The 12,071-nt window shown below is 44.6% G+C and overlaps 1 protein-coding gene across 1 annotated transcript in view; it reads right to left on the bottom strand.

The window, feature by feature from the left end:
* Positions 1 to 12,071, bottom strand: part of ubr4 (ubiquitin protein ligase E3 component n-recognin 4) — a 181,892-nt gene that overhangs the window by 64,631 nt on the left and 105,190 nt on the right. The window contains 5 exon segments of the mRNA XM_034173148.1: positions 5,532 to 5,706; positions 6,113 to 6,247; positions 6,640 to 6,703; positions 11,226 to 11,442; positions 11,694 to 11,910. Coding sequence (XP_034029039.1) covers positions 5,532 to 5,706; positions 6,113 to 6,247; positions 6,640 to 6,703; positions 11,226 to 11,442; positions 11,694 to 11,910 — 808 coding nt within the window.

Below are 12,071 nucleotides of genomic sequence, written 5' to 3' on the forward strand. Positions count from 1 at the left end.
CTACAACATCCTACTCAAAGCCAACAGACAACTTCTATCAGGAAGGGCAGACCACCAAAACAACACAAAGACAAGAACTAGAGACAAGTGGTGAAGACAATAACTGTGATGTGAGACACCGAGACGGGGACCCAACCATACAACATACCATGACAAACAACCATACATGAACAAACAGTGACAGCAACAGTCTGTTGTCTAGTTAGTGAGCATCCATACCCTAATCTACAACACCGTGGTGACAGCCACAAACACGCAACCATCCACACACAGAGACCCTGATCACAGCTAAATATCCGATCACGACTGTGGCTGGTGTGTTGGGCCAAAACAAGAGTACAGAACCTTACCATATGACATAGACCACTCCGACAGGTCAGAAGTCATGTGGCCGGCTGCGAGCGCCGATGGACGTGGGTCCAGGACGCAGGGCCCCGGGGGAACCAGGAGAAAAGGGGCAGTGGAAGGGCACAGGGCCCAGGAAAGGCAGCCCCCAGAGCCACCGGGCAGCACAGCAAACCAACAGGGGAGCGGCCCGACGGCGCCGGAACGCACCCGACACCACCCCTCCCCACGGAGGCACGGGGTGCAGCCCCATACCCAAGGGAAGCGCACAGGGCGCCGGCATAGACCCACCAATAGGGAGAGCCCCAGAACCACACCACCAGGGCCACGGCCCCAGAGGGCGGGAACGAGCGGCGGCAAGGACGGGGGGCAAAGGAGCCACCGCAATCGAATCCAAAGCACAAGGTAGGGACCACCGAGCCATACTAGAGTGGGGCCTGGCCCCCAGAGGCGAGGCCCAACCCCGTGGCCAGCAAGAGCACAAGGCCCCCCGACAGCCAGGCTCCCCCAAACCCCCCACCTACCCCCCCACCCCAGATCCCACCCCAAACACCAAAGCCCATGACCAGGAGACCGCCCGAGCGAGAGCGGGTCCATCCCGGAGACCACGGCCCCCATCCCCCCAGCAGCCACCAAGCCCCCAGTGCCAACACCCGCGCCCCACTGCCACCACCCACCCCCACAACAGCCGCGGGACCCCGGGCCCCACAGGTACAGAGCAGGGCCACAGGACCACGGCAGAACCGGTGAGGCAGACCCCCCCCACCCCAAAGCCCCAGACATTCACAGCCACCCGGGGCCAACCCCACATGCCACACTCATCCCACCTACCAACCCCACCATAGTTCTTACAATTAATCTCCCTTGCTGTGTACAACTCCCTAAGTGTGCAAAGATAAAGTGTTGCATTAAAAGCAGGTCAAGAGACAGCAGGTGGCAGACTGCCGTGGGTGGCCACGGCACACCGCTGTGCCACAGCCTGCCCACCACCGCCTAGTGACCCCGACTCTAAATTGGTGAAGTGTTTACTAAATGTGTAGAAGTAAGGTGTGTGCATTAATATTACAAGGCAGGAGTAGCGGATGGAGATCACAGTGGAAGGCTGCGGCGCACAGCTGCACGCAGACGCCGCGCAAACCCATCCCCAACACCCTACCGCAAATCTATGTGAACCCTACAATGTGCTACTTACAACCCAATATGATGTGTGTGCAGGTGCTAACCTGTGATGGCATGTGAGGCCCAACCCCAAGCAGCAGGCGGAAGGAGAGGCGTGCCGAGGGGAGGAGGCCACAAACACTGGCCCCATCAGGCCCCCAGCTCAACACCAGATCCGGCAGAGGCGCCAGGGAAACCATTGGACGGGGGAGGTGGGCAGCCCCGGAGGAGCACCGGAGGCCAGGGAGGAGCAAACCAACAGGGGGGACAGGGGGCCAGGGAGCCGCAGAGGAGGTCCCTGAACCAGGGAAGGTGCAGGATGGGACCCCGGAGCGGCAGGGGCAACCAAGGACCCAAGGAGAGACAGGTGGGCCCCACAAATCCGGAGGGAGAGGCCGATTTTTTTTTTAACAAGTTTGGGAGATCCTGCAATTTATTTAAAGGTTTACTTTAAAGGACATGCCTCACATTTTTTAATGTCCCAATTAGTAAGACAAGATAAAAGTACTCATGATTCTAAGTGTCTCCGCACATATGTGCTAAGAATTAGTGATCGCTGATGTATTTTATTCCTTTCTCTCTAAGCATTAGCAGGTGCGTTTCCGGAAAATGTCTCTCGGCAATCCTCTGCATTTTTCAGTGTGTGACATCCTTATTAGCAAAACAGAAACCTCTCAATGACTGACAGACAGAGGGAAACAAACCTGTTCCATCCAAAAACAAAGTTTCTGAGCTGCTGTTCGAAAGTGATGGCTTGGATTTACAGAGGAGACATGCTTCACCCTGAAACACTTAACTTTTGGAGCCTAAAGTGTGAAGACGCGCTGTTTGTTACTGAAGCTGTATACATGGAGGTCGGGACATTTGACTCTTAAAAACAGACTGCCTGGACACAGAGATGGATTTGTACATTGGAAAAACTCAGAATACATTATTTCCAGGAATCAATGTACATTATTTAACGTGCCACGATCGTGGGAGAGGCTGGAGCCGGCTTCGCGTGTGCACATTGTTCGTGTGGAGTTTGCATTTGGAAAACAATATAACACAGTGAGTCTGGCATGTTCAGCAATTTACCCTTTTTGTTGTGTTTTGTGGCAATTTTCTTTTTTTTTGTTTTTTTGTTTTTGTTTTGAGGAGCTGAAGTGTGTGTGTGTGTGTGTGCGCGCGCGCACTGCTGCTGCTCATTGCCCCTCTCAGAAAAGGAATGTCTCCAAGACAGGTTTTCCCCCCGGAAGCAGATGTAATTTTTTTTTTTAGATTTTATTGATAACAACATGTACAAGTATAATTAATTATGCACAAAGCTGAATCTAGAGCAGAGATGATTATTGACAGGCTGCGTTTCTGACTCATTGCTGTGCAAGTTCATAGAAACCTTCACAGAGCCGCAGCTTTTACAGTGACAGCATTAAAATGAACAGTTTTCACTTAAAAACGAGTCATCGTAACACAACATCACACATATGTTAACTATGGCATGAAATCTGTGCCTCCGTTCTTAACATTATCAGCTATATCCCAATGAAGTGCATGCTGGGATGCTTCTAGTTGCGACGCCAATTGTCAGAAAAAGCACTCACGGGTAGGGCTGTCACGATTAGGAATTTCTGGAGACGATTGTCACACAAATAATTGCGATTGACAAATATACTGTCTATTTTTTTTCCCCCTTTTTTATATTCTACTATTGTAGTATAATTACACAACTCTGGAAGAACGTTTGGCTTCTGTGAGTGGAGAAACTAGGAATAGTGCAACATTTTTATTTTTATCTTCATTTTACATACAATCCCAACTTTTTCTGATTTGTGGTTGTTTCTGTTGCATTTCTGAAATTGTTTCTCCTCATCAGTCACGTTTTGCGCTTAATCAAGGAATCAAGGAAATTTTATTGTCATATGCACAGAACAGAAGAACTTTCCTGCACAATGAAATGTGGCTACTGCATTTAACCCATCCTATTTGCCAGTAGGAGCAGAGGTCGCCATTAGGCGCCCGGGGACCAGCTCCAGATGTACATCCCTGCCTTGGTCAACAGCAGGGCTGAGCAAACCAACACCGACCCATAACAAACAACACACATAACACACAACACATAGGCCGGCCCGGTACATAAAACATATATATGAAAGCAAAACACGAGGGAAAAGGAGAAGAAAAAAAACCCTCATAGCCGCTGCATTACACAGCGGCAATGAGGAAAAAAAAAATCCCATCAGCACAAAAAACAATAATCACAGAGACAAAACAAGGACACAGGACGACAACCGAGATTCGAAAGGACCAGTTTATCAGAACACTCCGGAAGGCAGCCAGTTTGGCGCCGTCAACGGCCTTGTCTGACAGTCTGGGGGGGGGAAGGGAACAGCCCTGCGCAGGCTGAGAAAGTCCTGGACAGTTCACAGTTCACGTCAGAGCTGGAGAAGCTGAGGGGAGGGGGGAAGACCAGGGAGCGAGGCTTAGGTGTTGATCTTCTGAGGAGGTTTCTTATCACAGCGACCTTGAAGTGCAGCTGTATTTGGGGAAGCCAAATGAATAGCCAGATTAACAGACGCCTGAAAGATTCCACAGTTCTGAGAACAGAGTGGCTCTCAATGCATCTGAAATGTAGAATGTGGTCTTCACAGACGGTCATAGCAGGTTTCCAGGGCTGCAATCTTCCTCAAGATGTCATCCAACGCGCGGTTAACCCCCGCCGACTGCGCAGCCACTGCCTTCCCAATCGAATCAATCATATAGGGCAGCTTGGAACGACCAATCAAAGCTGCTTCCACTTTCTTGATTTTCCGGTAAACCAGCAGAGTGCCCGCACCACACATCAGAAAGCCGGTCACCACCAAGTCGAATATGTACACATCTTCAACGTCCTCCACAGAAAGCATGTAAAGGCACATGACCTGCCATCTCCTCCACGAGTCCATCACGTAACCCATCACATGCGTCCCAGCAGGACAGGTCGGGTCCTCCGCTCCCGAAGGTCTTGTAGAAAAAATAGTGTCAATTGCGTTCAGAGACCACTTTAACAGATCCATTTTTGTCGTTTCCAGAAGAGCAAAGCTGCAGCCTCACAGACAACACGCCACAAAAGCAGGAAAGATAAGGAAGGGAGGGAGAAGAGAAAAGTGCGTCCGTCTCAGTCGAGACGGACGCACGAGTGTGTTAAACACTACATTAAGCTCAAGACTGACCAAATAAATACCTTTGGAAAATAACAGCTGTTAAAGTTCAGAGTTCTCACCTGCTTTTTGTGATCTGTGCATCTGAACATCACCACAGCTTCTCCATGTCAGGGCTTTTTTAACCCGTGTATGCGTAATTTTTGCTCAGTTCATTCATATATTCTCATTTTTTAAATATGTTTTTAAAGATATTTGACCATTTATTTCATGTCATGATCTGCGAGGCTGCAGCACAATGACGTCAGATTCTGAGTCATTTTATGCTTTGTGGATAAAATAAATAATTCACAGTAATCGCGAGTATGAAAAATAATCGCGATTGTCAAATATTGTAATGATTGTGACTGCCCTACTCACGGGTACTTTGTTTTCGGACGCCTCCGTAGCTGTTTGCTGCGAATGCCATATACTTTGAAATTGGTCACAGAAGTGCCCAAAGTAATCCCAGTGGATCAGCGGATGCTCACTAACAGCCTAAATCTTAATTGTTATGATTTTAGTGCGACATGTCCTTTAAAAATAATGTGCAGAGGTCTCGCGTTTAATGATAATGCATGTTTACTTCACATATGATTGTGTGTTCAGTGGCCAAAAGAAACCGTTTAATCAGGTTTTTTTTTTGCCTTGTTCAAGAACATGAATTAGCTCAATAGCTTCTGATCGTCAATGTTGTGTTGACAGTATAAATAAACGTACTGAGTAAATTAATTTTGCTTCTTGTTGCATGAAGCAACAGCATCACATTTCAAAAATAAACATGACATAGATTGGTATAACATTTTTTTCCCCCTTCACAATGCTTTCTTGGAAAAGTGCGACTTATAGTCCAGAAAATACAGCACTTACCAGAATCATGGTGTGGTGACTTGGTCTCAGTGTAGTGGACCAAATTGTTGGGTCTCATGATGGCGATGGAGCGAGCAGTGATCACAAGCCTCTGGAAAACATCAGGATCCAGCTCTCTTCCTTCCAGCATGCAGGTGTTCAAACACTGGACTGCGTTACTGAGCAGGGACTGGTCCTACACAAAGGAAGCAAATTAAGGGTGCTTTTTTTTTTTTTTTTAAACTCATGTACTTTTAAATATGCTTTTGTCTGTACTTAAGAACAACCCTGGGCCTTTTTGGTCAAAACCCACGGTGGTGCCATAATGTGGAAAACAGTTTTCTACTTTATTTACACGCTACCAGCTGAGAAATCACTCCTTTAGAGTGTGAAAGCTCCACCTCTGTAATCTCTTGATCACAAAAAAACGGCTCAAACTCTCATACAGGAAGTCCCTGATACACCGAAAATTAGTGATGGCTCCATGGCACAGGAAAAAAAAGTGGGCCAAATTATCAAAACATCAAGTGGCTGTATGACAACATGTGAATGGGGGAAGCAATAGTTTTGATTTTAGGTGACAAAGGATTTTTCTTTTATACCTTGTGGTTGTGGTAGGCAGTGCGGCTGGTGTGAAGGCTGGCAAGAAGTCCTTTGGTCTGCAGCTGCACTCCTGTGGGAGTTGGCATGGACAAAAGCAGAGTGGCCAACTCCAGCGCAGCAGTCTTGTTTTTCTCCTGGACAGAGCAACCAGGTTTGCCATCAGTATTGCTTCCTTCAGACAATTTATGCATTACTACTTGGGCGATTTACACATCAATGTCTACTTCTGATTCCAAGAACTTGTCCCATTTAACCGCAGTTCTTATGCACCCAGAGATGTGAAGGCAGTATAATGAAAACAGAAATTCTAAAATATATAGATTCCTGAGCCTTTTCGTAACACACAGGTGACGACCAAAACAACTGTTCTTGTGACAGTGACACAATACTACTGTGCATAACAGATCAACAGCTTCAACTGAGAAACTACATTTCTAGTTATGTTTCTGAAATTAAAGTAATGGAGCAACAGTTATCTAGAAATATTCCACTCATATATACTGTATTTATGCATATTTGACTTTACCTTTTCAATGGACGAGCCAACAGCAAAGCAGCTCTCCAAAGCTTCCAGAGAGCTGACCACCAACCTGAAATCGATCAATAAAATTATCACTCATCTGTACACGCAGCCATAATGCAAGAATACTAAAAAAAGAAAAAAAAAAAATCTCAAACTGTTGTTCTAAACTAATTGCAGAGCAAGTGGCAGAGAAACAAGCAAAGCTTCTGTACAAGTGTAGGGGTGGGGCACTGCATGCTCACAGTCTCAAGCATGGACACACAAATTGCCACCACACATGCAGAAATCCATACACACAAGCCAAAAAATAAATAACAAAATAAAAATAAACCAGCAATTACTAACCGGTCCAATGTTGACAAGGACTCAGTTTCACAACTTTTTATTGTATATTTGGGAGCAAAAGAAAAAGAACAAAAAAAGGTGTGAGAATCACAGGAAAATAAAGAAGTGAAAGTAAATGAGTGCATGCTAGAAAAACAGTACATCATGACAGCCATGCACGTAACATTTTAAAAAGACTAATCAGCAACGCTCATCTTAGCTCTCTGGCTGCACCGCCTCGTGACCCGTCATGATACACAAAGTATGATATACATACAGCGTTATGAACATCATGCATCAGTGATTACTTTCTACTACTACACAGACAATAGCCACGTGTGGCCATCACAGATAACTAACGTCACTCAGTTTGATCTACAGTACTGCGCACAGCTTTTGAATGTATTTTTTCTCCTGAAGCAGTGGGTCAGAAAGAAATGAACTGAAAATGGAATTACTCTAAATCGTCAACAATGAAATGACGTATTTTTCTATTACATTAAAGAACCTAATCACTTATCCATCTGCAACATTTATGTTCAATACAAAAACTGATTTCTTTGTACAGTTGTGTTCAAAATAATAGTGTGTTGAAAAAAAGTGGGTAAAGTTCAAAATCCTTACAATAACTGCACATTCTATTCCAAATCAAAACATGAAGAAAAATTGATCAAATTTGTTATTACTTTACAGAAAGTGAAGAAACAGGAATATTAGGCTGTTCAAAAAAATATCAGTGTGTATTTTTCTTTACAACTCAAACATTTACCGTATCAAGTGAAAACTACATGAAGATTTCTCTTTCCTGTGAATGACTGAACTCATATTTAGTTGTATGAACACTGTTTCTGAGACCTGCTTCACATCTGTGTTTCATGGAGTCGACCCTCTTCTGTCCCTGTGAACAGGTTTTCCAGTCCAGGTCATTTGGACTACAGTCCACAGTCCCTTTGCATTTGTTGGGTTTGTCTCAGAAACAGTATTTCTGACGTCACCCCCCACAGGTTTTCTTTTGGATTAAGATCCTGGGATTGGACTGGACGCTCCGTAACATTAATCTGGTGGGTCTGGAATCAAGATGCTGCTGACTTGCTGGTGTGTTTGGGGTCGTTGTCTTGTTCAAACATTTCCTCTTCGTTATAAGACAACACGACTTCTTCAAGTATTCTGATGTGTTCAAACTGATCCCTGATCCTGGGATGTGATCAACAGACATGATGCCACAGTGTGAGAAACATCTCCAGATCATGACGCTCCATCAGGCTTCACTGGCTTCACAGTGGACTGAGGCATCAATTCAGTTTTTGGGGTCATCTGACAAACTGTCTGTGACCCCGAGGCCCAAAAAGAACAACATGTTGCTCCGTTTCTCTTCAGTCCAGTCAGTGTGTTCTTTGTCAAACCTCTTCAGCACGTGTTTTTTTTCCCCACAGTGGGACTTTGTGGAGTCTCTTGTCCACAGTTTGTCTTCACATAGATGCCTTCTAGTTGTCACAGTACTCGTAAGTACAGAGCATGTGGAAAGCATTCACAGCGCTTCACATTTTCCACATTGTTATGTTACAGCCTTATTCCAAAATGGATGAAATTTATTCCACAGCTGACAGTCAGAGCACAAACCAAGCATGAAGTCAAAGGAATTGTCTGTAGCCCTCCGAGACAGGATTGTCTCAAGGTACATATCTGGGGCAGGATACAGAAACATTTCTGCTGCTGAGCACAGTGGCTTCCATCATCCATAAATGGAAGAAGCCCAGACCTGAATGCAACTGAACATCTCTGGAGAGATCTGAAAATGACTGTGCACTGATGCTCTCCATCCAACATGATGGAGCTTGAGAGATGCTGCAAAGAGGAATGGACCAACTTCCCAAAGATAGGTGGACCAAGCTTGTGGCATCATATTCAAGAAGACTTGAGGCTGTAATTGCTGCCAAAGGAGCATCAACAAAGTACTAAGCAAAGGGTGTGAATACATGTGATTTCTTAGTTTTTTATTTTTAATACATTTGCAAAAATCTCAAACCTTTTCATGCAGCTAAGTATATGTTTTCTCCTCTCCAATCAACTTTTTAATCAAAGTATGATGTTCTTCTGAGCAATGTCTGGAAGGACTCATTTTACTTCAACTGCGAAATGCACGACAATCAGCATGTATAAGATTTGATGTCTTCGTCCTTAAATAAGAGTCACCTATTTGACACTTTCATGGAAAGAAAAATGCAAACACTGCTATTTAGAGCATTGGGGTTTTTTTTCATCATAGCCTCACGAAATTTGGTACACATTTACCATGCTAGGACGCACAAAAAAGTCTCTTACTGTCATGGTGAAATATCGACAGGAAGTCGGCCATTTTGATTTTAAGTTTCGATTTTGAGGTAATTTTTGCCGTTTTTGGCCATTTCCACTACTTACATTTGAATGAACTCGTCCTAGGGATTTCATCCAATCGTCTTCAAATTTGGTCAACATCATCACGACACAATGGTGATCAAAGGTTAGCAAAAGATTGTAATTAGGTCAAAAGGCGCGGCTGCTAGGGTTAGTCAAACTTTGGCGAGCTTTTCGGAGGGCGCCATTTCACTTCGAACGGCTGTCATGCCCACATACTTAATCGTAGATCCTTTAAACTTGCTGGATATGATGACATATGAATGTCTGCATATATTAACTTCCCACCTCCGCCATAGCGCCCCCTGGTGGTAACTGGAAATGTCCTATTTTTACTTTAACAGGTCCTGATGTCACAATTAACCCAATCAACTTCATTCCACTTCTAAAACATGCAGAACAACTTAGTGAACATAGGCAATGATCACCGTGAAGTTACGAGTAACGGCGTCTGTGTGGCGGCGTGCCAAATATCGCCCCTTCGCCATGAAATTACGTTCTTCCTTTTGACGGCTTTAATTTTGTCATATCATCATGAAAATTGATACACAGGTCAAGCACGACAACCTCTTACAATTCACAGGGGTGTTGCCCATGGGCGGGGCAAAATGCCTCAATAGTGCCTCCTTGAATCTTTCAAAAGCCCCTCCCCATAGGGGGTTTTTTGGAGTAGGGAGATGAAAATTGGTACACATATGTGACTTGCATAGACGCACAAAAAAGGCTCTTGCGCCATTGGTATACTCCAAACAGGAAGACAGCCATTTTGAATTTTCTTGTCATTTTGCGTGATTTCCACATGTTGTATTTGAACGAACTCCTCCTAGGGATTTTGTCCAATGCACTTCAAATTTCTTTCACAGCATCCAGAGATGATATTGACCAAAAGTTATCAAAAGCTTTTCTCTATGTTGAAGGGTGTAGACGCTATGGCACCGCCATTTTGACCCTTCACCATTGAACATCAATTCATGATAACTCCTTCATGCTTTGCCTGATTGACTTTAAACTTCATGTGTGATGACGATTGGCCCCTGAACACACCTGCCCCCTCTGTCTGTGCTCTGAGCGCCGCCTAGTGGACGAACCATCAACATGTCATAACTCCTTCATGCATTGTGTGATGCACTGCCCTGCGTAGGCGGTCGCGTGGAACGAGGGCCCGTATATAACTGCTTGCAGTCCTAGTTTTCATTTATTTTTTGAGCAGCCTAATATTCCTTTTTCTTCAGTTTCTGTAAAGTAATAAATTTGATAAGCTTTTGTTCATGGTTTGATTTGGAATAGAATGTGGAGTGTTCCAATTAGTGTGTGTGGAAATAATAGGTATTTTAAGGATTTTGGGCTTTACTCACTTTTTTTTTTTTAAATACACTGCTATTATTTTGAACACAACTGTAAATCTACTGACCAGTAGTCTCATTAAGTTAGCAGTATTAAAAGATCCTACTGTTATATACCACTTTTGTACGCGTTTTGTGTTTTCCCCAAATCTACCATTTGTACCAACATGACTCCAGCCCGTCAGACTCTATCCTACATCAATATCTGTTTTTTCACTGGTGTTTTGTCGATCAAAGTAACTGCTGCTCATTATGAACTGTGTTTGATTAGGAGAATATACTTGTGTACTGAAGATGAATCCCTTTTTTTATTCAGACTACACTGTTTCAGAGCAGGACTGACAGATGTTACTAAGGCTGTTGTGCCCCCTCACCAACAGACTGATCAGTTTGTATATCGGCAGTCTATCAATAAGCAACAATTTAAAAAAAACCCTTACATTCTAATGCTTATCTATCCAACAGTCTCTCCATCACTCTGACAGAGTGCTATGAATTCCTATTAAGAGCACAGCAGAACATCCATACCTCTCCAGCACGGTGCCACTGATGGTGGTGGGCGTGGCTATGTCCCCATCAGACGTGCCATTGGTCTGGTTGAGATTGGGGCTGCAGACGTTGTTCACTGAGGCTGATGAAAAGTCTTCTGGCGGATCTTCTGGCCAGCCGAACTGCTCTTTGGTTTTGCCGTAGATCTTGATGGAATCAAGCATGGTGACTCCCGCCGGGTCAACAGATGCACCAACTTTTTAATCAAGTGAAAGGATAAAGTATATCAGAAAAAGGCTTTGAAACGATTGCATCTATACTTATTTAGCTTTTATGGAACACAACCTGTGCAAAAATTAAGATCCCAGGATCTACTCACACCCACCCTGCTGAAATTCCACCGACATTTGTAGGACAAGCAAATATAAAATAAGTTACAAATGCAATCAAAAAGCACAGCATGACTAACAAGTAGCAGTCGGTGCACAGTGCACACTCTGCACTTACTGAATATGGACAGCTTCTTGTCAGCCTGCAGAGCTTCCTCTCTGGTGAAGGGGAAGTCAAACCATCTGGCTCGGGTCAGGTTTATCTGCATGGTGCGGCCAAACACCTCCACATAGGAAGGAGCTCGCTCGATGGCCTGAGTGCCCACCTGCACCCGCATGCCCGTCATCACCATGGAACTGTTATTGTTAACAGCTTCCACTGTGAATCCCCCAGGCTACGAAGCAAAACAACCAAACCCTCGGTAAAGGTTTTTCATTCACTCAACAAAAACTGAATCACAGCGTTAACATTTCGGCAAGTTAGAGAGCTGTTAATGTCAATACAAAATAGGCACAAACACATTAGTGTGATTATTACTGAACATCTGCAGAAGTC

The sequence above is a fragment of the Thalassophryne amazonica genome, chromosome 6 (assembly GCF_902500255.1).
Source record: "Thalassophryne amazonica chromosome 6, fThaAma1.1, whole genome shotgun sequence".
Lineage (NCBI taxonomy): Eukaryota > Metazoa > Chordata > Actinopteri > Batrachoidiformes > Batrachoididae > Thalassophryne > Thalassophryne amazonica.